Raw genomic sequence first — 27039 nt, 5'->3', positions numbered from 1 at the left:
CTTTATTCTATAATAATTATTTTTTTAATTTGAGCACTAAAAGTCACAGGTCAAAACTGGAATCAGAAACACTGCCATTTTACAATTCATGAGCAAGAAAAGGTGTTTTATTTCTCTAACTGGAAGGGAGAACTGCCTTCACTGATGTTGTGATTGTTTTACGGATTTAATTCGGATTGAGACTCAAAGTGTACGTTGCTGCTGTGTGTTGTGTTTGTTTTCTTCTGTTGTGAAGGACTTTTATTATATTTTCCTTCTTTACTCTCCCTTCTTTTCTTGTCCTCTCTCTTTGTGTGATTTTTATGATTTATTGTGCGGATTAAACTTATTCTGCCGCATAATGTGTTTTGTTTATCTAGTGTAAATAGTAGTATATCCTACATTATTAATTCCCTGTTCCCTGAGGGTGTTTGAATGGTTAGGTTTAGAGAAACTCACTCTTACACATTTATACAAGTTTATAATGAAGGAATTAAGAAACATGTACAAAAGAAGCCGTTTATTTGCAGTTTAAACCCAGCAATCAGCCAACACCACTCTAATTAGGGACGTTGGGGACAGTAACATGAATGTAATCTTAAATAATACCCAGCATGCACCCCTTCGCCGTGAGAGGATTTTTAACGTATGTTTTTGGTCAATACCTCATCTCAATGCTACCATTGTTTAGCTTTAAGGCGTATTTCAGGACGGTCTTCGACGTCTGGTTCTTATTCCCACAACTGTGAACAAACCTGACTCTCTAAATCTCATATCAAACTGCTCTCAGTCAATTTGTTTACTTCTTAAGCATTTAATTATGCAGAAATTTGTAAAAATATGTGGAAATTCCCTTTTGCGTCATGTGTTTCCTTTCAATCACAGAGCCAAGTCAGCATGTATGGGCCTAGTTGTTTCATTATAAAATGCAAATGCAATTAATGTCAACATGTTCTCAGTTCTGCGAAGAAATCAACTGTTTATGTTTTATTTTTTGGGGGAAGTCTAATTCAAATTAGTACATGAATTCACATGACTTTATTTGGCTTTTTCACCCTCAAACCCACAGTGTTTGTCATATTTCCACAAGATGTCACTATTTATATTCCCTCTTCTCAGAAAGTGGGTTTGGAAAGAGAACATTGGTGTATTTCTATTTCACTGACAGTTTACTGCACTGAATAACCATATTGGACATATAAAAGTATGTTGAGGTCTTTCATTTTATTGTGATATATATCTGATGATTTCTCTGACCAGCTTAGGCCTCGGTTTACTATAAGTACTTAATTAATCACATTACTGAGCCGGATATCAGTTCTGTCTGACTATTCAGAGAGAGAGAGAGATGGCACTCAAACGAAAACGGTTTCAAATAAAAACATAAAGCCTAAGTGTATGCAGCACATTGTTTTAATTAAAAAACTGATCTGTACAACTCTAATCCCTATCTTTATAGGGATTTATAGGGAGTCTATAGCTCATATAGTCTAACAGAACTAATACATCTCAAATATAAGTAAAGTACTGTGACGGTGGTCCTGTGGGGAGCTTTGGGCCGTGGAGTGTATTATGAGGCTACTCTGCACGCCCAGGCCCCCAACTTTTATAAGCTTTGTTGTCGTGTAGTGGTGTTATTTATGTCTGGTGTCTGAGGTGCAGCTTGTGGAGACTTTATTGGAATATAAAAATCCACATTAAAAAGTACAGCAAATAACTTCCAGTACCTTCATTTAAATTAAATTTAATGGCGCACCAGGTTCCTTCAGGCCCCTTTATGCTAATATGCTGTTCCACATTAAATCGTGCAGCAGAACCTTTCAGACCCATGCATGACTCTGGAGACATGACCCAGTTTGACAATCATTAAAACAGTTTTACACATAGAAAGAATAATAATAATAAATCGTGATTCTTTTGCACAGGGGTCCTCCAAGTCTCTGTAGTGCTAAAGATCAGAGGTCAAATCCAACCATTTACAGATCCTGTTTTTAAAAGTGCAATAAAAATAATAATCTTAGATTTTTTTTACATTATACTTGCTTTATTTAAAAAACACAATCATGAAATATAATTTTCTCTTTTTGTTATATAACATGAATGAACAAATCACAGGCACCTGGTTTTATTGCATTTTACAAAATGTCCCAACAATTATTAAAGTGCTGATCGCATTTTTTTATCAGTCCATTCCTCCTTGGTGGGTAGATGGTAGCCAAGCTTTGATAAATAAAGCAGGTTTGATGAGCACAATCGGGCAAAATAATGCTGCCTTCAAACCACAGGGCTGTACTGAGTATCACTGCTTTAGCCTATGGCTTACGTCTGGATTCTAAAAGTGGGCTGTGAAGCATGCTCTGGTGGTCCTCTGCCATTTACTGAATGTGGAGCCAGTGGTCTATTGTGGGTGGTCAATGGTACATTAAACATGTACTGCACTTTGAATATTGCAATATGAAGCTCTCCATGGAACAGGCTTGTCCTGCTCCTGACAAACACTCACTGCTCTTAGAGGATGTTCACCCAACATTTTTACTTCACACAAAGTAAACAAATCACAGATAAGACACACACACACACACACACACACACAAAGTATTATATCAAACAACTGAATTAAAATGATTACAATTAATGGCTCATTTTGTTTCTTTGATCTAATCCAGGGAATAATTAAGGAATCAGAAAATACTGAGAAAAACATGGCATCATTTTGCAATGTGCATTTCTAAAGAATTGAGTACTGCACGATTAGTGTTCAGTTAAAAGTCAGTGCTTAACCAGCTGCTGGATGTTTGCTTAGAGGAGGAAATCCAACACTGGGTGTGGCAAGAGGTTGGTTGTTTCCAGTCAGCTGTGTTTAAAATTTGATGCAAGTAGAAAAACCAAATGGGACGGTTATGAAAGGAAAACATTGGTGTAAACCATAGAAGTCTGCAGAGCTTCAGGAGAGAAAACACAAAGCAATATTTTCCTTAAAAATAGAAAACTCACGATAAAGCAAAAGAGAAACAAATATGGGGAGGAAATGATGAATGTGCACATCCAACCAGACTAAAACACAGGTGCCTTTGATCTGGTGTGACAGTCAGATGTTCTATGGATGTAAAATCTGATGATACTATACTGGCTATTTTTTAAAATTATTATTATTATTATTATTTGCACACCAATATTCCTCGTGAAGGTGGCCCAGCAGCTTTAAATCATTTCTAAAATCAGTGTCTAAGCCCTCTACAGGACGTACAGGACTTGACTCAAATTGTTCTTGAAAACAATTATTTTATTTAGCATTATTTGCATTTAAAGGGACCTACCATGAGTAGCATAATGGCCCCAAATGATGCTAGCTTGTATGTGTATTATAAAAGAATAAAAGCTGCTTTAGTGAGAATGCAGATAGAACTAGTAAAACGCTCAGCGGAGGTTGTACTTCTTAAGGAAGTTAAACATGTTTAGTGTGGACAGGAAAATTAGGAGTGTAAATTCTTACCCAACACTGATACAGTGTTTTTCAGGTCATTCATTAAATTACCTTCTGGACACAGATTTAAAAAAGCAGTTAAAAACAATAGATGAAAGAATACATTTCTACTTAAGGCTCTAGGGTTATTAAATTTGTGAGGTGCATATTTTTAAAATGTTTTTAGTGGTGTTTTGTGATGTCTGGGGACGCTGTTTGTTTTTTTTATTTTGTATTATATGTGTTGTCTACCTGGCTGCAAAACAAATATCCTCTTGGGTCAATAAAGGAACCGAAGTGAACTGAAGTGTGAACTTAATGTCACCAACCCTTTTTTTTCTCAAGCAGTCATTCACTCATTATCTGTAAGCGCCTATCCAGTTCAGGGTCGCGGTGGGTCCAGAACCTTTCCAGAATCACTGGCCGCAAGGCAGGAATACACCCTGGAGGGGGCGCCAGTCCTTCACAGGGCGACACACACTCACACATTCACTCACACACTCACACCTACGGACACTTTTGAGCCTCAGGCACTGTGATTGTCTTATGATTTTTAAAAATTCATTAGTTAATTATTAATTTGTACATTTTATTTCATTTTTTAAAACTATTATTCAAATTTCAGTCATGACAATTTCAGCATTATTTGGTCAATTCAGTTACAGTACTTAAGTAGTTTTTATTACTTTTTTCTCTTACTCGAGTAATTAATTGGGTAACTACTTTTTACATTTACTAAAGTAACAATACTCTTACTTGAGTACAACTCTTGGCTACCACCCACCTCTGCTAAGGAGCCGTGCTGTTGTAAATAACCTGTAAATATTGTTCAGCATTAACGGTGCCTTCACAGATGTGCAAGGCAACCATGCCATGTTCAATAATGCCCCACGTACCCTCACAGACACTGGCTTCTGAACCGTGCACTTATAACAAGCCGGATGGTCCCACTCCTCTTTAGTGCTGAGGATGCAGCATACATGATTTCCAAAAGAAATTTCATATTAATATCCATACTAATATGACACACAGGACGCTTTTCCACTTCGCCTCAGTCCATCTTACAGTTTATTATGACTGTTAACAAGTGTTTCTAACAGTTGATGGCATCACAGAAACAGTATTACTTTCCATGTTTCCGTTCTACCAGCAAACAACAGATGCTATGGTTTTCCTGGAAACCACTACATTTTTTTGCTTTAGTGTCAAGTGTGTGCATTTGGTGAATGACTAATATTTACTGTGTGGTGGACAACAAAGAGTTCGTGACAGACTTGGTGCTGTAAAAGTGTTTTTATCTGTAAACTCTCAGAAAAATAAGTACTGTACAGGTACATCCTTGTCACTAAAGGTACAGACATTGTAAACATACATTTAAAGGTACAGCAGTGGTTTCAGAGTTCAGTTTTGTTCCCTAAAGGTACATTCCATTCTCTTCTCAGAAGGAGAGGTAAATATTTGTAAAATGTCATTATAGATCTGCGTAAACAGTCCTGGAGATTAAATGGGTCATATGAAATCAACACAACTTTAAAATCTTTAATTATAATTATAATCATACACAAGAGAAGATGTAAAAAAGATGTAGCCCATCTATTAGAGTTTCACATAGGGACCATCCCACCCATTTCCTGCCGGCAGCCACATAATTTCTATGGTTCCAATCCTACAGATACACCCTAAGGTTACTGTAGCCATTTATATACATACAGGGGTTAGACAATGAAACTGAAACACCTGTCATTGTAGTGTGGGAGGTTTCATGGCTAAATTGGAGCAGCCTGGTGGCTAATCTTCATTAACTGCACATTGCACCAGTAAGACCATGTGCATCCAATGGTTCAAACATTGTGTCCTGAAGGCGGTGCCGTGTATCAGGACGACAACGCACCAATTCACACAGCAAGACTGGTGAAAGACTGGTTTGATGAACATGAAAGTGAAGTTGAACATCTCCCATGGCCTGCACAGTCACCAGATCTAAATATTATTGAGCCACTTTGGGGTGTTTTGGAGGAGCGAGTCAGGAAACGTTTTCCTCCACCAGCATCACGTAGTGACCTGGCCACTATCCTGCAAGAAGAATGGCTTCAAATCCCTCTGACCACTGTGCAGGACTTGTATATGTCATTCCCAAGATGAACTGACGCTGTATCGGCCGCAAAAGGAGGCCCTACACCACACTAATACATTATTGTGGTCTAAACCCAGGTGTTTCACTTTCATTGTCCAACCCCTGTATGTAAAACTAACGAACATGACTATTGTACATGGAAATATTGCATGCGATATTGCACATTAGTAGATAGATGGTAATATTGCACATCATATTGTAGAATTTCACAGTATTGTATTAAGTATTGCATATTGTATGTATCATCCAAATAAATATACATTCTGTATTTCAGTTTAAGTAAAGTGTCAGTGTAGATAGATGTGAATGATTTACTGGGAGCAGTGCTGGTTGTAAAGTCTAACAGCGGTAGGAAGGAAGGACCTGCGATAGCGTTCCTTCACACACTTGGGGTGAAGCAGCCGGTTACTGAAGGAACTGCCCGGTGCTGTCAGAGTCTCATGCATGGGATGAGAGTCATTCTCCAGCATGGGTGTTAACTTGGTTAAAATCCTCCTCTCTCACACCACATGCACTGGGTCTAGGGGGCTTCCCAGGACAGTGCAGGCCTTCTGAATGAGTTTGTCCAGTGTCCTCCTGTCTGTGGTAGAGGTACGGCTACCCCAGCAGACCATTCCATAAAAGATGGCTGATGCCACTACTGCATCAGAAAAGGTCCTCAGGTGTGGCTCCTGCGCTCGGAATGACCTCAACCTCCTTAGCAGGTAGAGTCTGCTGTTAGTGATCTATCCAGTCTAGTTTATCATTTAGGTGAGCACCCAGGTACTTCCCTCTCAATGTCTGTTCTCTGAATGTTCAGTGGTAAATGGGAGTGTGTACGTCTGCGGAAATCCACCACCAGTTCCTTTGTCTTCCCCGCGCTGATCTGGAGGTGATTCTGCAGACACCAGTCCATGAAGTCCTGAATCAGTTCTCTATACTCAGAGAACTTCTGTAGGTGACAGTTTGGTGATCTATACACGACGTCTGCAGTGCACAGGGTGAAGAGAATCTGTGCCAAGACTGTTCTTTTTGTCGCCCCTGTGCTGCAAACTAACTAACTAAAATCGGACACACAGACCCCTGCCCTCACATACTGTGGTCGATTGGTGAGGTAGTCCAGGACACAGTTAGATAGGTGATGGTCCATCCCTGAATGTTCCAGTTTGTCCCTCAGGAGCCCAGCCTGTATGGTGTTGAATGCACTAGACTTATCCAAGGATATGATCCTCACAGTGTTCCCAGGCTTCTCCAGGTGAGCCAGAGCTTCTTGTAGGAGGTAGATGATGGTGTCCTCCACCCTGATGCCTGGCTGGCAGGCAAGGTGAAGTGGATCCATAGATGAACTAACCACAGGTCGGTGATGGATAAGGACTAGCCTTTCCAGGAACTTCATCAGATGTGACATCAGTGCAACCGGCCTGTAGTTGCTGAGGTCCTTATGGTGCTGCTTTGTCGACACTGGAGCCACAAAAGATGTTTTCCACAACTGTGGGACTCTCCACAGCTTCAGGCTAATGTTGAAGTGTCCTTCTAGGCCCCATACCACCTGGGAGTCTTGTAGCTTGAAATAGTTCTCAGGCCTTTCCAGACTCTGCTGACACTGCATCACTAGCTCTTCACAGGGTTCATCAGGTAGGCACCTCCCCTCGTCAGTGTTTCACTGAATTAAGCCCAGGACACCTCCAGAAGGCTCAAAAGTGTAGTCTGGCGTCCCAGGCCCACGCCCCTCCAAGCCAGCTTTACAGTATCCTTTAGTATCAACAGCGCTAAATCTGCACGGGTCTCCCTGGGGACTAACGCTGTACCTAGCCCCACTGGCACCGTTAATGCATCACCAACCACTACAACAGCACCTCTACAGTGCATTTCCCCAACTAGTCTGTGTTCTCCTTATCCACAACCTCTAACTAGACCTTTCAGCTGTGTCTGATTACTCCTTCACATCTGCCCTTCTTTTCCGGCCCCTGATGCTGAACTGCACAAGCAGGGATGTGGCAGATTTGGCTACAAATCCCCTAACATCTATCTACACCAGTCTAATATGTCAATGCCGCCAGCATTCCCCCACCTCAGCCTCCAAATCAGCGTACTTCAGCTTCTTCCTTTTGAATTAATTCCTTTTAATTCCATTCAAAATGTGAAACTTGTATATTGTACTCATTCATTACACACAGACTGATATATTTATATAGAGTGTTTATTTCTTTTAATGTGATGATTAGATGATTAGATTGGTGTTGGTCCACTGTGATTTCTGAGGTCCAAGGTCAAAGCAGCTGTCTATCAGGAAGTTTTCATGGTTGATGACCAGCTGACCTTCGCAGATCACGTTACCGCTGTAGCTCGATCGTGCCGCTTCTCCCTATTCAACATAAGGAAGATTAGGCCATACCTAACTCAACATACAACACAGCTCCTCGTTCAGACGTTAGTAATCTCCCGTCTAGACTATTGCAACGCCCTCCTGACAGGTCTTCCGGCCTGTGCTGTGAGACCACTACAGATGATCCAGAATGCGGCAGCACGCCTGGTCTTCAACCAACTAAAAAGAGCACATGTCACGCCCCTATTAGTTGAGCTGCATTGGCTACCCTTAGCTGCTCGCATCAAATTCAAATCACTAATGATGGCCTTCAGAGTATTCACTGGTTCTGCTCCCATCTACCTCAATAAACTCTTAAAACCATACGTTAGCGCCCGCCCTCTCCGTTCCTCAAAGGAGCGCCTACTAACACGACCAACCCCCCGTACAGGTCAGTTGAGGCTATTCTCATCTCTGGTACCACGCTGGTGGAACAAGCACTATCAGAGCAACAGAAACCCTCTCTTCATTCAAGAAATCATTGAAAACCCAGCTCTTCCGAGAGTATCTTTTGCACTGAATGTCTTTCTTTAATGCACTTATTACTTCCTGGCATATTGCACTTAATGTAAGGTATTTTGTATAATTTGTGCTGTAGTGTGAATGTTAGATCCTCTTTTGTAAGTCGCTTTGGATAAAAGCGTCTGCCAAATGCTTAAATGTAAATGTAAGTTTTAGAGCACTTCATGGTCTCCCTGTTCCTAAGTGGCCAGTGACCCCCTGACCTTAACCCCATAGAAAATCTATGGCGTATTGTGAAGAGGAAGATGCAATACACCAGACCCAACAATGCAGAAGAGCTGAAGGCCACTATCAGAGCAACCTGGGTTCTCATATAACACCTGAGCAGTGCTACAGACTGATTGACTCCATGCCACGACGCACTGATGCAGTAATTCAGGCAAAAGGAGCCCCAACTAAGTACTGAGTGCTGTACATGTTCATACTTTTCATGTTCATATTTTTCAGTTGGCCAGCATTTCTAAAAATCCTTTTTGTATTAGACTTAAGTAATATTCTAATTTGGGGTTTTCATTAGTTGTCAGGGGTGGCACGGTGGTGCTGCAGGTAGTGTCGCAGTCACACAGCTCCAGGGACCTGGAGGTTGTGGGTTCGCTTCCTGCTCCGGGTGACTGTCTGTGAGGAGTGTGGTGTGTTCTCCCTGTGTCTGTGTGGGTTTCCTCCGGGTGATTGTCTGTGAGGAGTGTGGTGTGTTCTCCCTGTGTCTGTGTGGGTTTCTTTCGGGTGATTGTCTGTGTGGTGTGTTCTCTCTTTTTATGCGTGGGTTTCCTCCAGGTGACCCTCTGTGAGGAGTGTGGTGTGTTCTCTCTGTGTCTGCGTGGGTTTCTTCCAGGTGACTGTCTGTGAGGAGTGTGGTGTGTTCTCCCTGTGTCTGTGTGGGTTTCCTCCGGGTGATTGTATGTGAGGAGTGTGGTGTGTTCTCTCTGTGTCTGCGTGGGTTTCCTCCAGGTGACTGTCTGTAAGGAGTGTGGTGTGTTCTCCCTGTGTCTGCGTGGGTTTCCTCCAGGTGACTGTCTGTGAGGAGTTGGTGTGTTCTCACTTTGTCTGCGTTGGTTTCCTCTGGGTGACTGTCTATGAGGAGTGTGGTGTGTTCTCCCTGTGTCTGCGTGGGTTTCCTCCAGGTGACTGTGTATGAGGAGTGTGGTGTGTTCTCCCTGTGTCTGTGTGGGTTTCCTCCGGGTGATTGTCTGTGAGGAGTGTGGTGTGTTCTCTCTGTGTCTGTGTGGGTTTCTTTCGGGTGATTGTCTGTGTGGTGTGTTCTCTCTTTTTATGCGTGGGTTTCCTCCAGGTGACCCTCTGTGAGGAGTGTGGTGTGTTCTCTCTGTGTCTGCGTGGGTTTCTTCCAGGTGACTGTCTGTGAGGAGTGTGGTGTGTTCTCCCTGTGTCTGTGTGGGTTTCCTCCGGGTGATTGTATGTGAGGAGTGTGGTGTGTTCTCTCTGTGTCTGCGTGGGTTTCCTCCAGGTGACTGTCTGTAAGGAGTGTGGTGTGTTCTCCCTGTGTCTGCGTGGGTTTCCTCCAGGTGACTGTCTGTGAGGAGTTGGTGTGTTCTCACTTTGTCTGCGTTGGTTTCCTCTGGGTGACTGTCTATGAGGAGTGTGGTGTGTTCTCCCTGTGTCTGCGTGGGTTTCCTCCAGGTGACTGTGTATGAGGAGTGTGGTGTGTTCTCCCTGTGTCTGTGTGGGTTTCCTCCGGGTGATTGTCTGTGAGGAGTGTGGTGTGTTCTCCCTGTGTCTGTGTGGGTTTCTTTCGGGTGATTGTCTGTGTGGTGTGTTCTCTCTTTTTATGCGTGGGTTTCCTCCAGGTGACCCTCTGTGAGGAGTGTGGTGTGTTCTCTCTGTGTCTGCGTGGGTTTCTTCCAGGTGACTGTCTGTGAGGAGTGTGGTGTGTTCTCCCTGTGTCTGTGTGGGTTTCCTCCGGGTGATTGTATGTGAGGAGTGTGGTGTGTTCTCTCTGTGTCTGCGTGGGTTTCCTCCAGGTGACTGTCTGTAAGGAGTGTGGTGTGTTCTCCCTGTGTCTGCGTGGGTTTCCTCCAGGTGACTGTCTGTGAGGAGTTGGTGTGTTCTCACTTTGTCTGCGTTGGTTTCCTCTGGGTGACTGTCTATGAGGAGTGTGGTGTGTTCTCCCTGTGTCTGCGTGGGTTTCCTCCAGGTGACTGTGTATGAGGAGTGTGGTGTGTTCTCCCTGTGTCTGTGTGGGTTTCCTCCAGGTGACTGTCTGTGAGGAGTGTGGTATGTTCTCCCTGACTCTGTGTGGGTTTCCTCCAGGTGACTGTCTGTGAGGAGTGTGGTGTGTTCTCTCTCTGTGTCTGCGTGGGTTTCCTCTGGGTGACTGTCTGTAAGGAGTGTGGTGTGTTCTCCCTGTGTCTGTGTGGGTTTCCTCCGGGTGACTGTCTGTGAGGAGTGTGGTGTGTTCTCCTTGTGTCTGCGTGGGTTTCCTCCGGGTGACTGTCTGTAAGGAGTGTGGTGTGTTCTCCCTGTGTCTGTGTGGGTTTCCTCCGGGTGACCGTCTGTGAGGAGTTGGTGTGTTCTCCATGTGTCTGCATCGGTTTCCTCCAGGTGACTGTCTGTAAGGAGTGTGGTGTGTTCTCCCTGTGTCTGTGTGGGTTTCCTCCAGGTGACTGTCTGTGAGGAGTTAGTGTGTTCTCCCTGTGTCTGCGTGGGTTTCCTCCGGGTGACTGTCTGTGAGGAGTGTGGTGTGTTCTCCCTGTGTCCGCGTGGGTTTCCTCCAGGTGACTGTCTGTGAGGAGTGTGGTATGTTCTCCCTGACTCTGTGTGGGTTTCCTCCAGGTGACTGTCTGTGAGAAGTGTGGTGTGTTCTCTCTGTGTCCGCGTGGGTTTCCTCTGGGTGACTGTCTGTAAGGAGTGTGGTGTGTTCTCTCTGTGTCTGTGTGGGTTTCCTCCGGGTGACTGTCTGTGAGGAGTGTGGTGTGTTCTCCTTGTGTCTGCGTGGGTTTCCTCCGGGTGACTGTCTGTAAGGAGTGTGGTGTGTTCTCTCTGTGTCTGTGTGGGTTTCCTCCGGGTGACTGTCTGTGAGGAGTGTGGTGTGTTCTCCCTGTGTCTGCATGGGTTTCCTCCAGGTGACTGTCTGTAAGGAGTGTGGTGTGTTCTCCCTGTGTCTGTGTGGGTTTCCTCCGGGTGACCGTCTGTGAGGAGTTGGTGTGTTCTCCCTGTGTCTGCGTGGGTTTCCTCCAGGTGCTCAGGTTTCCTCACACAGTCTAAAAACACATGTTGGTAGGTGGATTAGTGACTCAAAAGTGTCCGTAGGTGTGAGTATGTGAGTGAATGTGTTAGTGTGCGTTGCCCTGTGAAGGACTGGCGCCCCCTCCAGGGTGTGTTCTTGCCTTGCACCCAATGATTCCAGGTAGGCTCTGGACCCACCGCGACCCTGAACCGGATAAGTTAACAGATAATGAATGAATTAGTTGTCAGTTATAATCATCAAATTAAAAGAAAAAAACACTTGAAATATATCAGTCTGTCTGTAATGAATGAGTATAATATACACGTTTTACTTGTAAGCTACATTTTCCTGGTCTCTTATCTAATGTTCTTTTAGCATGTTTAAGGGCTATTAATGAATCCATTGTGAGCAAAGACAGGCATAAAAGTGCTCATGTCTTCCGATGCCTTGCACCCCACCTGTAATACCACACACTTCGAGAAACGCTGAGTCAGTCTAATGAAGACCCTAGTGTTTAAACTCTGCAACTTTTTTGTAAAATAATGTGTGAATACTTTGTCTCATAAACAAATGTGTGGAGACAGTGTTTGTGGCAGAATAGTAATAAATGGGCTGCGTGAAATTGTATTTACCTATAAAAAAGCCAAGTGAAACCGAGCCTAACCAGAAGACCACAAGAGTGGTCTAAAAGGAAGGAGTCATTTTGTTGTTGGTGGTGAAGTCATTTTCAGGTGATAATGATCATGTGTCTCACCAAGGAAAATGTAAAGCTGTTTTTCAGGAAAGGCATCAGAGTCCCGAGCTCAATCTCACTGAACATTTAATAACAATAATAATTAAAAAATATCTGGTCCATGATAATGCTCAGTTCTTCAAAACTGATCTGTCATCTGTTGTGAGAGAAGGCTGAAACCTGACTGATGGAGAATATTGTTCTTTTATTTGTGAAGTCCATGCCTCAAAGAGCACAGACCTTAGGACAAGAGGCAGAGTCCTAATTATTATTTATATATTTATTTATTTTGGTTGATGATTCCATCGTTAATCTTATTTCCCTCGACTTGAACTGAAAAATATAAGCCATTAACTATAATAATTTAGCTGATTTTGCCTGTTTCATGAACTTTCATGAGTTTTCAGGTGTTAAACAATGTTTTGTATCATAGCTGTGATTTTTTAAAACTATTATGAAATATAAAATCCTCGGAGTGTGGTGATTCCAGCATCTTTTGCCAGGGGCTGTAACTCATTCACTCCCTCACTCTCTCACATACTCACTCAGAGCTTCACATTCTCCACAAGGTGGCACCATTCACTAACATTTAAGAACTGCTCCACAAGGGGGTGCTATTCACTGCTAAAATATTGCAGAAATGAGTTTTCTAACCAAAACAAGATCACAAAACGCCTTTGATGTGAATCACTGAATAGCACCCCCTGGTGGAGCAGTTCTTATATGTTAGTGAATGGTGCCACCTTGTGGAGATGCTATGAAGACATGTAGGTCAGGATATGAGTGAGCGAGTGAGTGAGTCATAAGCCAGTTCCATGAGGTGTTTCACATCTACGAATTGCACCTACATTCATGCTGGTGGTCCAAAGGTGGTCCTCAGGGGTCACAAGGCAGAGAAACCCTGGCTTAAGTTCTATTTTTATTAAACAACCTTGCCTTCCTCTTTCGCTTGGACTCTGAATAGACCGGCAGCTTTATTCCAGATCTGATAGGACCGCCCCACATTTTATTCTGGTGGTGTACACACTTACGTCACTGCTGAAATTTCTTGGGAGCAGAGCTTCTGGTGTTAGCCAATAACGACCTCACGCCTCCAAGCCAGAACTAGAGGCATGACCTCATCAGCGTTATCTGTTTCCCTCTGAGAATCTGCACATTGCTCAAGAGATCACAGCATCCCACTGTGTAAGAAATGAAAGTCCGGGTCTGTCAGGTTGCTAAAATGAAACAGAACCGTCTTAAAAGACTTTTGGTTTCCTACAGGCCTCGGCTGGTTTACTGTAAGGTGTCCAGTGGTAGTCATCAGAAATGTGATGGAAATAAAAGGTCTTCAAATCAATATCACTTTATATAGGGTCTGCCTCTTTAGCAACAATTAGCAAACATTTAATTAATGATTTACAAGCATTAATCATTACTTATTTAAGATTAACTTATTGCAAGACAATACTTATTCACCTTTTATAACCACTGACACACACACTCAAGAAGTGCTTATTAATGCTAGAGGTCAAAGCAAAAATACAATAATGCAGTCACATGCTTTACAGCTTGGTTTATAGTGACGTCTAATCAACAGGAGACATGAATATATACTGATCCAACAGTGCACAAGTATTACAACTGAGTTCATTAACTAACAATAACTACCACCTTAGATCAGTCTGGATTTATGTATTTTTAACCAGTTTCAACATGGCATATCATTTGCATAAATATTTATTGATTTATTTATTTAACAGTTAATAACCTATTTAAAGAATATTAAAAATACCTTAAATTAATATATATATATATATATATATATATATATATATATATTTTTTTACACATTTGTAAGTGCTACAAGCTTTTTTATTATACGTCACTTACGTCTACTAGTATTACAACTGGTATTGCCACTTATGGCCTACACTATCCATCCAAAAGTGGTTGGACACATCCCACACTTTCATAATTCAGAGGAGTATGATGGATGATTCTACAGAGAGAAACAGACTGATTACTTTACAGTTATATTGAAAATAACTAATGTACGTATTAATGTAAATGCTGTTTGGACTATCGTTTACATGTACACAGTTAAAAAGTGCCTTATGTTTATATATAGTTATAAATACTCATATACAAAACACCAGATTAGGTATTTGTAACCACTACACAAATTATGTAAAAGAGCTTTTAGAGGCATTAAGCTGTTTTGAGGTCTGGTTCCATTCACCACCACGGTGCACTATTCTGACTCAGTATGTTTCTCTTGAATGGAACATTTCACGCCAAACAACTAAATGATGTGGAAACTATGACATAAAATACATAATGGATTTCCCTTTAATAGGGTACTGGGGTCAGGTACTGATGATGGATGATTAGTTCTGACTCACAAACACCACTCCTGAAGGTGTTGGATAGGGGTCAGTGTCTCCAGAGAGTACATTTCCAGTGCTCCACAGCACAGTGCTGGCGGACTTTGTCAACCTCTTCTTGTCGACGCTTGCCATTGGGCCTGGTGACCATGGGCTCATGTGCAGCTGCTTCAGCAAGCCATTAGATTAATAGTTAACATGAGTGGCTTTAGGATTTTTAACTGAGGATAAATAATTCAATGATTGAAGTAAATTCTGGTTAATGATTTATTTTTACTTCAATTTGTGAATATTTCTCTTACGTTAAAGAACATAAGCTACTCAAATATTTATCTCCTGGCGCTGGCGTAAGATAAATAATTTATTAATTCAAATAAAAAAGATGGTTTTACAAAATATAAACTAAATATAATATATAAACAATAAATAAAAAATATATCACTTTAACATTACAATTAATCAGTCTAAATTAAGATTTAACCCTTGAGAGGTTTTAGAAAAGCGTTTATCTAATTATCTTTACGGCTTTAAAATATGATAATAAGTAGTTCATGATTGGTTCGCTAGCTAGAGCCTGGTCTCACTATTGGTCCGTTGAGTTGACAATCAATACCTGTTTCCCACTGCGCCCACCCAGCGCCGCATGTGATTGGTCCGCCGCTGTGCCAGTCAGTGCTGTTTACATCAGCGTTGTTAGGTGGAATTTCCCCCGGTACGACTACGCTACCTCGGAGCCGCTGCTGAGATCGGATTGGAGACACTTCGCCGCAGGTCAGCGATAAATACAGCTTTCTTTATACGTAATACGCCTCTGTACCTGTTTATTCTAGTGTCAGACAGCTAAAACAGCGCCTTAATAACCTACATAGCCCAGTAGTGTTGGTTTAAACAGATTCTAACCAGCACCTGCCGTTAGCTCAGCGCTAAGGTTAATATACTATCGTTACAGTGTCTCAACGCGGCTGGGGGAAATAACGCTCCTCCAGCGGGACTGTTTGCCCTGAAATGAGTCATATTTAACCGTGTAAATGACCAAATTCCAGAGTTGCTGTCAAATAATAGGCTATCTTAAGCTCTAAAGCTGAAGTTGACTACTCATACTCTGATCCGAATTGGCCTTTCCACCTTAAATGGCGCTTTAATTAAATGGACTGTTTAAGGTGGAACGGGAAATTCGACTTAAAGCAGCCAACTTCAGCCTCTTTTTGTTCTCACAGCGCAGTTTATCGGTTGGGAAACGGATTACTTTTCCTCTACGAAGCGTTGTCTTATGTTTTTTGTCTGGTTTTCTGTTCATTCTTTGTCTTCTTGGGAACAGAGAATCGGTTTTAAAGACACCCCTGCAGTGAAAGTCAGGTGTTTAACCTTGTTGATATGTCAATATGGGTTTTTTAAATGCTAAGAAATGTATCAGAAGCGAAATAAGCTGTTAAAGCAGTCTCCAACGGGCAGACTCAGACAGACTGCGTTTTCTATGTCACAAACCTAAGGTACCAATCCTGTCAAGGCGAGGGACGGGGCTTTTGAGCTGCAGGCGAGTGATGGAGGTTTGAGTGGAGGTGGAGGCTGGGACTGACTGTATATTCACAACTATTTGCATACTGAATAGAGGCAAAGGTGTTAGAGTTACAACTCCAGCCACTTTTAAGGCCTTAAGGATTTATATTCTTGGAACTCATTTGGATAATCACGTATGACTTCTTAGGGCTTTAATTGAATTGTGGATCGTTTAAGGCTGTTTTTAAATTGTCTAAAAACTTTTAATTATATCCTTCTTGGGTCATAGTTGCTTTAAACTTAAAATCTTTCCTTGTTTTAATTAGTCACTCAAAGATTCCCAATGGAGTACATTGTTTGCTCAGTTTAACCGGACAGTCAGTTTTCTGTTTGATTTATTGGAGGACACGGCTGGTTATAATGGGGTTTATGAATTAATGAGTAGAGCTGACACTTTAGTTAAACTACACGCTGAGCTTAGGAATGGATGCCCTGGCCTTCTTGATGAAAGATGGGTCTTGGGTTTATGCAAACGTGGCCAGGAGAAGTTGCAGAATGGTCCTGCTGTTGTGAAGTTGTGGCTTTTTACACCGCTTTTCTATTAATTATTTTCTGGAACTGGCGTTAGTTTCAGAAACTCCCTGCTCTGGTGTATTTATTGTGGTGTCAGAGACGAGCATTCAAATGACCACAGACTAAAATAACCAAAAAGAAATCCCCAACACGGGATTATTCAAATGCCTCTGTTTTGAATTGTAAATGGGCTGGGTATTAGCGAGATAATCACTCCTCCTATAGATTAGCCTGTGTCACATGTCCTGAGCTTGTTTCTGGTTTTGCTGGTTGTGGATATTTTTGTGCTGTCTCTCTCCTGCTGGTGAGCGGCTGATGTGATCGGGACTGTCTCCTGTGTGTCAGCGCAGGGAAGCATGGTAAGCGAGTAGGCAGATCATGGATGGGAAGGGCCCGTATCGGATCTATGACCCTGGTGGGAGCGAGAGTCAGGCCAAAGAGGAGGCCAGCAGCTATCGGCAGCTTCTGGAGGAGAACAGTGTCCTGAGAGAGCGTATGAAAGGCCTGAAAAGCCTGGGTGAGTCTGTCGTTCCTATTTCGTGTGGGTATACAATGGTGGCGTTAGATTTTAGGGTTTTACAAGTTTTATCACACATTTAACCTATTTCCCAGTACTTGGACACTCAAGAACAAGGAAATTTCATCCAGACCACATTCGTAATGTAGTTGAAGAGTATTTATCGTGCACCATGTGTCGTTCGGAAACGAAGGGAGTGAACGCGTAGTTTGCACCGCTTTGCAGCAGTCAGGCATCAGACCTCTATTCCAACTCGTCTCAAATATATTGGACCAGAGAATAATGCTTCAGTATTCCACAGTCCAACTCCAGGGTGGCTTTATAACCTTCTAACCAATGTTTAGCACTGAGCACAGTGACTTTAGGCTCATGTGCAGCAGCTTTAGAGCACTGCTTTTCAATTAATGTTCTTCTGTAGCGTGTGTGTGTGTTCTGTGTTGACTGTGTACCTAAATTCACTAATTATGAGGAATGTGTACAAACTTGTGGATATCAAATATACCATTTCTTTTTGTTAAACATCAGAGAACCTCTTAAGTTACAGAAAAGTAATTTCAAATAATGGCCGTCACGATATTGATTCAGAAAACCACCAGTGCACATTTTTCCGTATCTTTTAATACTCCAAAGTGGTTGTGTTACTCATGGACTCTGAGCTTTGAACACCTGATGTGTAGCTTTACATCTGTAATGAACCAGTCTTGCAGGAAATTTCTGCAGGCCTTAGCTTTCAGTTTTGTGTTTGGAATGATCTCAGTCACTCGTGTGACATGTGATTGGACGGGTTTTTAAAGGTCAGAATGCCGCTTTTCTTGACTGGTCTTCTTTTGGAGTAGCTCCCTCCACTGACTCACCGATGGGAATTAAACACAGCTTGGCATCATGTGTGACCTGAGATTTGTTTAGAGATATTCGCTCTAGTCTTTTCCACCCAGCTCATGCTTGTCTGTCTGTCTGTCTGTCGGGTTCTGGCTGACAGGAGACCTGCTGGAGGAGTCTCAGACGGAGGCATCTAAGCTTCGGAAGCGGGTGGAGGAGCTGGTCCGGGATAATGAAGCCCTGAAGTCCTCCACGTCCAGCTACGCCTCTAATGTGTGTATGGGAGCGCCTGTTCAGACAGACACACAAGGTGAGTCTTTTTATAAGGTGGCAATTAAAAGCTCAGAACGTAGACAGCGTATGTGTTCAGTAACTGATAACTGTCCGTTCCTAACCTCCTCTCAGTGACTAGTGAGGTCTGACTGTATCTCTTTTCTCTATCTATTTATATCTGCCTCATTCTGTGGGACCTATATCAAGCTATTTATCTTCTTTACTCTTCCCCTTCTTGTATCTATGTCTGTATCTCTTCTTTTTCTTAATCTGTCCATCTCTGAGTGTATCTCTGTCGATTTTTTAGACACAGCATAAATAAAGAGTACATGAATGACACTATACATAGTGTAGTTTAATTTGTTTAGTCTTTTATAAGTTTTGCTCGGTTCATTTTATGTTGTGTCCCAGTCTGAATCCCAATAAAATAAGATACTGTTTGAAATATTTTGGCATTCCATCTTACTATTATCTTGGTTCCAACTGAGGCAACACTGCCATATGTTGGTAATGATATGAACTTAAGACTGTGATCTCTCAGGTCATGGGAAGCTTCTCAGTCACCCCACATCCGTCAGAGCGGACCCTCGTGAGTGTTTGAGTGGGAAAAACGCTCAGCCTGAAGCCACAGTAAGTACACAACGCATTAATCCACAAACTCGCATCCATTCACACTGCCTTTATTATGTAAGTGTGGGCTCTCTCATGTGCGCTGCTTGGCAGTGTTGCTATGTCAGGGCGGCAAAACATCCTTTTTCGGACCGATATGTTTGACCCCTGAGGAGCGGTGTTGTAATCCTGTGCTTTCTTGTTTGTCGAAGGAGCCCTCCTCGCAGTTTGAACTGGTGAACATGGAGGACAAGACAGTTCCGGAAAATCAAACGGTGAGCTTCGAGATTAATATTTGTGCGATTTTAAATGTCTGAAAGTCTGGACTTTTTTTTTTTTTCTTTCTTCTTCTTCTCACATCGGAAAAAGACCTATATCCTCCCGACTCCTCTGAGGCTGTCCTGGAGCTTCTCTCTGTGTGCTCCTCCTCAGCTGCAGTGACTCAGTGGCTTCGTATGGGGGCAGAGTCAGCTGTGACTCAGGGGGGAAACTCCAGGATTTACTCGACGCAGGAAGACTCTTGCAATAGCAGGAATTTCTCCCTTTGGACACAGTAAAGAGGGAAAACATTTTTTCGTAATTGCCTTCGCCGTTTGGAGGAGAATCGGTTTATTCAGCATGTTTAGATGAGGATCATTTTAAGAGCTACTTTTGAACTGTGATGCCTTGCTCAGCTTACACATCTGTCCATAAAACTTATGTTGCCTGTAAAAACAAACAAGCCCAACTGGTATTAACCTTTATCACTTATTGGCAGTGATGATGAATGCTTGTACTATTTTATACTATTTTGTAATTGCCACGCCAGACTTTAATAGCTCTAACTCTAAGGGACGATTTCCTAAACAAGGATTACCCTTAGTCCGAGCTACACAGGATTCTGGACGTTATCTAGTGAAAGGCAAATATACTTCAAGGTTAGGTTTAATTCAGTGTGGGGAAACGCCTCTAGAGCATGAGCCCTGAAAGTTGGTCTCTGACTGCGTGTGTGGGCGAGATTATTTAACCTTTTATTTCATCTCATTGTAAAATGGAGGGTATGTGGAGGAACTGGATTTTTGGAAGCTGTTAAAAGAGAAATGTGAACATTGAGTTGTTGATCTTTGTGTGTGCTTGTGTGTGTAGGCTGGTGCCCTGCCCCTGCCACAGGAGAACACAGAACTGGCCAGTCAGCTGCAACGGCTAGAGAGCTCCTTCAGCGTTTTTGCAGAGGAGTCTAACCCCAACCAGCTCCTGGCTCACTTGGGTCGAATGGCCGTGGAGTTCCACCACCTCTCCTCCAAAGTGCAGAAGAATGAGCAGAGAACTTCACTGCTTCAGGTAAAGACAACTGACAGTACAGTAACTCTGCCTACATCAAGGATGGCGTGGTCACTGCTTTTGTTACACTGTTGCTGTTGGAGAGAAAACATTCGTCTCCATCTGTGTTTTATCATTTCTTTAATTTTGTCGTGATTTAAAAGTCATGCTTTCAGAAGGAAAATTAAGAAGCTCCAGAATGATTCGGAATACAATGTTTTACCATGTAATCCAGTAAAGATTCATGCAGGTGTTCTTCTCAAAGAAGTGAGGCACTGACGTAGAACACTCAGTCGTGAACATACGTTGACGTTTCACCTGTACCGGGTGATCCTTAAAATCAAAATACCACTCAAATGATACCAGTGTATATTAATGCATCTTAAATATTTCTATAATATATTATCGTTAATGTTGCATTACTGCTCACTGATATTGTAATGTCTTCTAATTTGTAAACCCAACTGACTCGTGGCAGTCTCTGTCGCTCCAGTTTGAGGAGTGTCTCAATGTTAGTGTGTCCAAGACTTATGAAGGTGCGGAGAGACCTGGTCCGCTCCTTTGCTTAGCTGCCATGATGGAGGCTGATTTGGATATTACCTGAGGAGGTTCAGTAATTTAAGTTTAATATGGAGGGTATTTTACAGTCGGACAGCAATAACCGTGGAGCGATTTTAATCCAGTTTGTATCTGCAGTGTGATTGGTGTTTACAGTCTGGCAGTAATAATAATGCAGTGATTCTACGTATGACTGTATGACTCTGTAGAGTGTGTGGCATTTAATGTCTAACAGTCACATCATTTTAATCCAGTGTGAGTCTGCAGTGTGTGTATATTTTTTGCAGTTTGACAGTAATATAGTTATTTTGACCCAGTATGTATCTGTAGCTTATGTAGTGTTTACATTGTGACTGTAATGTAATTATATTAATCGAGTGTGTGGCGTTGTAAACCGTGGAGCGAATGATGTTTTGTAATCGGCTCCTTCAGTAGGAGTAGTCCAGTTCTACACCACCAGACATTAATGGAATTATAAAACCAACTCTCAGACACGGCTGTGTGGTGTTATTGTTATCGACTGTGTCCTGTGTTGTAAGGTTTAGCGTAAACATCCTGTTGTTTCCATTCAGACTATATGTGTTAATATTGGAAATCACACAGAGACTAGCTTGACTACTGTTAGTCCACAGAATGGCACATTTACCAAGATGTCTAACTCTGGACAAATCCATTGCAGACCTTTGCCTGGTGACACTAATCCATTTATAGCAGCACAACAGGACTGCAGGATGAGCTTCGGTTTAGTGGTTGGACTGTAGTATGTCTTGGATTGTAATTTTAGGTTGGGTTTATCTGTTCCGCAGTGGGTTACAGCTTTGCTTTTTTTTTTTTTTCCTTCAGACACTTTGTGAGCAGCTCCGGCAGGAAAACAATGAACTTCGTAGAAAAATGGAGGAGGACCTTCAGTATCGGAATCGGGACTTGGAACAGCTGAGGTACGTCTTGAACGCTTTTGATGGGGACAGTATAGTCACAATCCACGTTTCTTTGCCTTAACTCTTATAAAGACCAGCGTTCGTTGTGTCTCAAGGCTCTGTTATGTCATTACTTCATTAAACATATGGCCTAGAGTTTGTGGACACCTCCTTGTCCAGCATTTCCTCTGAAACGAGAGTTTCTTCAGGCTTTGCTGTATTACACAAGGTATTAAAAAAGTGCTGTGAGGGTTTGATGACCTTCTGTCACAGAAGTATCAGGTACTGGTGATGAATATTTAACTTGGGATTACAAACACCACAATCACAATGTTTTTAAAGATAATCCCCTCTGGCCGAGACTTGGCATTGTACATGGTGATGTTATGCTCGTGTACAGTTACTCTTGAGCATCTTGTTTCATTTCCTGCTTTTCTGTGGAGCTCCGTGTGTACAAATGAGCGCCTTTGTCCATAACATAGAGGGTGGTCCACAAACCTTTAGACACAGTGTATAGATGCACATGCAGCATGGATTTAGAGTTTAGACGGTGTGCTTTTGACAGAAGTTCCTATCATGTTTCTGTGAATTGTGAGTGAGAAGCAGTTCACGTGGAGTTGGAACATGCTTATGTAATCATTGCCGGTAAGTGACTTCTAATGGTTAGTGTTGCAATATGAAATAGGCAAGTTTGTAGCGTATAGGTTGCGGTGTCAGCAGAGCTTGACCAGAATGTAATGTCTGGGGCTTTTCTTTTTCTTTCCTTTATTTTTCTTTCTCTTTTTCCTGCACGTGAAGTTATGAAGCCGTAAGCATGCGTCACGCAGTCGTTTTCTCCTTTGGGAGTTGGGTGGCCGTGTTTTCCTCTGTAGTAGTGGAAGTGAAGGGTCTTTCCAGCGAGTACCCAGTTCCTGTTGAACACTGTACTGAATGAGTGTACCAGCACTGGAGGTCCTGTGTTTTCTTAGAATCGGACTCTCAGTTTTAGTGTATAGTGAGTGTATGGCGTACATGGCCCAGGGGTATTTAGGACTGGAAAGCAGGAGTCCATTACTAGGGTGGTTTTATGGAAATAACCTGACCGGTTAATGATTCATAGTTTGATTATTGTAATTTGAAGTTTTTAAATGGAAATCTGCCATTTTAATCATATCATCTGGAATAAAATAGTGTAAATTTGACGTAGAGCTGGTGAACCAACAGTTGGCATTCAATCCCCAAGCCAAAAGTGTACATACTGCTGGACTAGAGCGTTAACATTTTCAATTCATTGATTAATTGATGATTGATTGATTTATTTTATTTGTTTTTGTTTGAGAGAACCCCCCCCCCCCTCCAATTAATGGAAACATGTCAATATGAACACTACTGCAGTACACAGTTATACATCCTTTTACTGTGTTATTAAATGTATACAAAATTCAACCAAAGACTGTCAAAAGCAGCACATAACGCTAAGAGATCCACACACTCTTCATCCAGGGGCTCTGTTAAGCTTTTGTAAAAGTGTATCTGTTATTTTAATGAAAATATAATAAACCAGTGTTACTGGGATACGAAACAAAAAATGACAGAGCCGTACCATATTTGTGCGATCTCATGGCTCTCTCCACAAATCCCTCAGAGTATATGCCTCTAGAGCAGGGGTGGGCAATCTTATCCGCAAAGGGCCGGTGTGGCTGCTGGATTTAAGTTCATTCAGGCTCAAGCACACCTGATTTCACTCCTTTAATTAGTTGGCTTGAGTAAAACAAATGATCATGTGACCTCCTGGTTGGTTGGAACAAAAACCAGCAGCCACACCGGCCCTTTGCGGATAAGATTGTCCACCCCTGCTCTAGAGCTTGATTCAAGGCCTAATATTTTTAGAAGACATTGTAGAGTCTCCAAAACGATTCACCCTTATACTCAAAGAAATTAGTCTGTACCAGAAGCAGTGGTTATAACCTTTTCACACATTTTTAAACGGTTCTTTGCGCTGTTAATTCATAATTAATTTCATACCTGTTTTTAGAAATAGTTCTACGTAGGGCTTCACTAGTTTTACACGTCCATACGTCCACATTTGTGGAGCTCTCGTTGTTCAGTGGTGTGTAGTATAAATATATATAAAGTATAAATATTCCCCAGGTGACGGAATGTTGTTTCTTGGATCTCCTCTCAAATCCTGAGCTTTACTCCAGTAAATCTCTCAAGCTTTTTTGGAGGGATTATATAGAATGGTTATTTTCGGTTCTCTAAAGTGGATTTCGGTGGATAAATTTGACAAAACCTCTGGTAAATGAGAAGTGCTGAGTTTGAAGGAATGCCCTGTAGTGAAACAGCTGGACACCAGATGAAACATTTCCTAGAACTGGGCTGTAAATGCACAAACTATTTAGGAACTTGTTTTATTTTTAAGCGGGTGGAGTGTGTCGGTGAAATGCTAAATGAGTTATGTCTTAGGTCCAGCGTTGGGGCAATTCCAGCTCATCAACATTGTCTTAATATCGGTAAAGGCTTATTGTATAGTTGGGTTTTATAAAAGTAAAGTGTAAGTATCATGTGATACTCAAGGTTTCGGTATCATTATCTGAGCAGAATACGTGGCATTGTGCCACCACTGTTAATCAACAGAATGACAGACCTAAACATGTATATGTGTATGTGCGTGCGTGCATGTGAGCAGGCAGGAAAACCTGAAGCTGAGGGAGCAGGTGATGGGAAGGACAGAGGTTGTCCAGAGCGAATCATCTGAGACCAAAGACGAGGCAGCCAAAGAGGAAGCTGCCAAAGCCAAACTTGAGGTGGCCATGACTCAGCAGGTACACACACACACACACACATCCTCACAATCCTGTTTCTGTCAGGTGACATCATCTCAGCAGATCTCCCACAGGGCATTAGGAAATTTTTAACTTGTGTTTGCCGTTTATTCCCGTCCCCTCTGGCCGAGGAAAAGGCTTTCTGTGTTTTTATGTGTAAACTTTTGTTGATCTAAGAAAATCACCCTAGAAAAGCCGTAATGGTGAGTTGTAAATTCAGAGCGTTTACGGTCACCGAAGAGCTTTGGGAATCCCACTGTGGCTGTAGTGTCTGTTATTCCTCGACAGAACTGTCAGGGTTCCTGAAACAAGGGGCCAGGTCCATGTGTAGAGTCCCTAAATGACGTTAAAATAAGCCTTGGCATGCTGCGACTTGCTGTTTTAAAATGTCAACAGAAACAGGGCTCCAGACTAACGCCGTCCCGTCGTCTAGAGGCTGTGTCACAGCATGTGAAATGAGACAAAAGGACGACTGTAAGAGATGATACTGTGGTTGATGGCTTGTGGCAACTGTGACGGAGGAAACTAAATAGTTAAACTCTAAATTCTAAGATTTAAGTCATAACATTCAGGTGTTATGTCATGTACAAGCATCAGAGTACCCTATTGCCACTTGTGCGTTGTGATTAGTGCGTGTGAGGCTCAGGAACCCGCTTCTCACTGAAAGGCACAGGAACTGAATCTTCAGAGGAACTGGACTGTGACATGTATTACGACGTTATTTACTGATTTATTATGTGTTTCACTGTAGGAATCTGTCCTTGTCCTTAACTAGGCAGAAGTCCGGTACCTGCCCAATAAAAACATCAATAAGTCCAATACTTTTCTAGTTCTTGCCCTTTTAATTGTCATGAAAGTATATAAAATATTCACAGTCAAGATCTTCTGAACGTGCTGAAGATGTTATGGTGGTGTAACGAATATATACCAGTCACGCTTTTGGACATCATCTCATTCAATGGTTTTTCTTTGTTTATTATTATTTTCTACATTGTAAATGAATACGGAAGACATTTAAAACTATGAAGGAACACATATGGAATTATGTAGTAAACAAAAACGTGTTTAACAAACCAGTTTTATACTTTAAATTCTTCAAAGTAGCCATTTTTTTAGTTGACAACAGCTTGGCACCCTCTCTGCGTTCTCTCAGACAGTTTCATGAGGTCGCCACCTGGAATGGTGAAGAGTTAATTTGTAGAACCGCTCGCCACCTTTAATGTGTTTGAGACCATAACTGGGGTTTGTAGGTGCTGGTACAGAGTGATAGCCCTATTCCACCAATGACTGATGAGAAGATGTGGCCAAACTTTTAACTGCTTTTTTATATATATATATATATGTATATCTCTTGGAGGAGGGATAACCAACACTTATTATTGACATGAACCATTTTTATGTGCGTCTGCGTGTGTCCTCAGGCCAGTAAACCTGCGGAGAAAACGCCATCCAAGACCTTGGACCCGGAGGTGTATGAGAAGAAGATCAGGCTACTGGAGAAGCAGAGAAGAGATGTATGGGTCCCCTTTGGAGTCATTGTTCATGTGGTGTTTACAAGTGTGCCCCCCCCCCCACCACTTGGGTCTGAGTTTCTCTTATTTTCCAGGTGCTGGAGGTGAACAAGCAGTGGGACATTCAGTGGACCTCCATGAAGACACAGTTTGAGCAGAAGGTATGACGCCTGAGTGAAGACCCTATTAATAAAGGTTACCGTTCCAGTTAATCTGGGTAACCTTTTTTAGTGTGTGTCAGATTTACTCCTGCTCATTTCTCTCTGTGACATTTGCGTAGTGATTCATTTTTACTGCGAAGCAAAACATTGCTCAGTGAGCTGGCTGAGTGTGTCTGCGTCAGTGGAGGTGGGGACGGGTGACGCGTGACTGTCTGAGTGTTTATGAAGAAGGAAATGGTTTTTAACTCTCACTCACTGTCTTCAGGACCCGTAGTTACCTGGTCTTAGTTCCTTCCACTCTGAAGGCACTTTGTGTGGACTTTAGCATTGTCCCAGCTGGCTCCTAACAGCTGTTGTATTGGTTTTCCATTGTGAAATAGGGTGTACATTTCTTTCTCTTTCATTCTCATTGAAGCATCCACTCGTTAACATTCATTACTGGGCGTTGAGAAGGTTTTGGGAATTTGAGGAATCTTTCAGCTACAATGGGGCAGAGGAGTTTTTGTCCTGCCCTTTTTTTGTTGTTGTTGTTGTTCTATATGAGCTTCAAAGTTATTCTCGCAATGAGTGGGAACAGCCTAAGTGTCTAGTCCCTTTGCTCGCTTGACTCTGCACTTCCAAGTTTCACAAGCATACACTGCAGCTGCCGCAGATATAGATGTGTGTACAGCTGGGTTTTTATGGTGACTGAAAGTGTGCAGAATACTTTTGCAGTGTCTGGATGGGCTTTGTAGGTAGTATCTGTTGGGGAGCTGCCATTTTAATGCCCTGTGTGGAGT

The 27039-nt window shown here is 42.3% G+C and overlaps 1 protein-coding gene across 6 annotated transcripts in view; it reads left to right on the top strand.

Annotated features, from left to right (window-relative positions):
- Positions 1–27039, top strand: part of tnip1 (TNFAIP3 interacting protein 1) — a 45406-nt gene that overhangs the window by 1923 nt on the left and 16444 nt on the right. For 3 of the 6 annotated variants that reach the window (XM_066667025.1, XM_066667026.1, XM_066667024.1), the window contains exons 1-10: positions 15408–15493; positions 17138–17309; positions 18289–18438; positions 18943–19031; positions 19223–19285; positions 20136–20330; positions 21711–21805; positions 24453–24588; positions 26010–26102; positions 26195–26260. In XM_066667025.1, coding sequence (XP_066523122.1) covers positions 17171–17309; positions 18289–18438; positions 18943–19031; positions 19223–19285; positions 20136–20330; positions 21711–21805; positions 24453–24588; positions 26010–26102; positions 26195–26260 — 1026 coding nt within the window. In that variant the 5' untranslated portion in view covers positions 15408–15493; positions 17138–17170. Of the gene's footprint in view, positions 1–15407; positions 15494–17137; positions 17310–18288; positions 18439–18942; positions 19032–19222; positions 19286–20135; positions 20331–21710; positions 21806–24452; positions 24589–26009; positions 26103–26194; positions 26261–27039 lie in introns of those variants that run through there. The other 3 variants (XM_066667021.1, XM_066667023.1, XM_066667027.1) reach the window with 3 other exon arrangements.

This window comes from Hoplias malabaricus, chromosome 4, assembly GCF_029633855.1.
Source record: "Hoplias malabaricus isolate fHopMal1 chromosome 4, fHopMal1.hap1, whole genome shotgun sequence".
Classification (NCBI taxonomy): Eukaryota; Metazoa; Chordata; class Actinopteri; order Characiformes; family Erythrinidae; genus Hoplias; species Hoplias malabaricus.
This window is presented reverse-complemented; position numbering and strand designations above follow the sequence as displayed.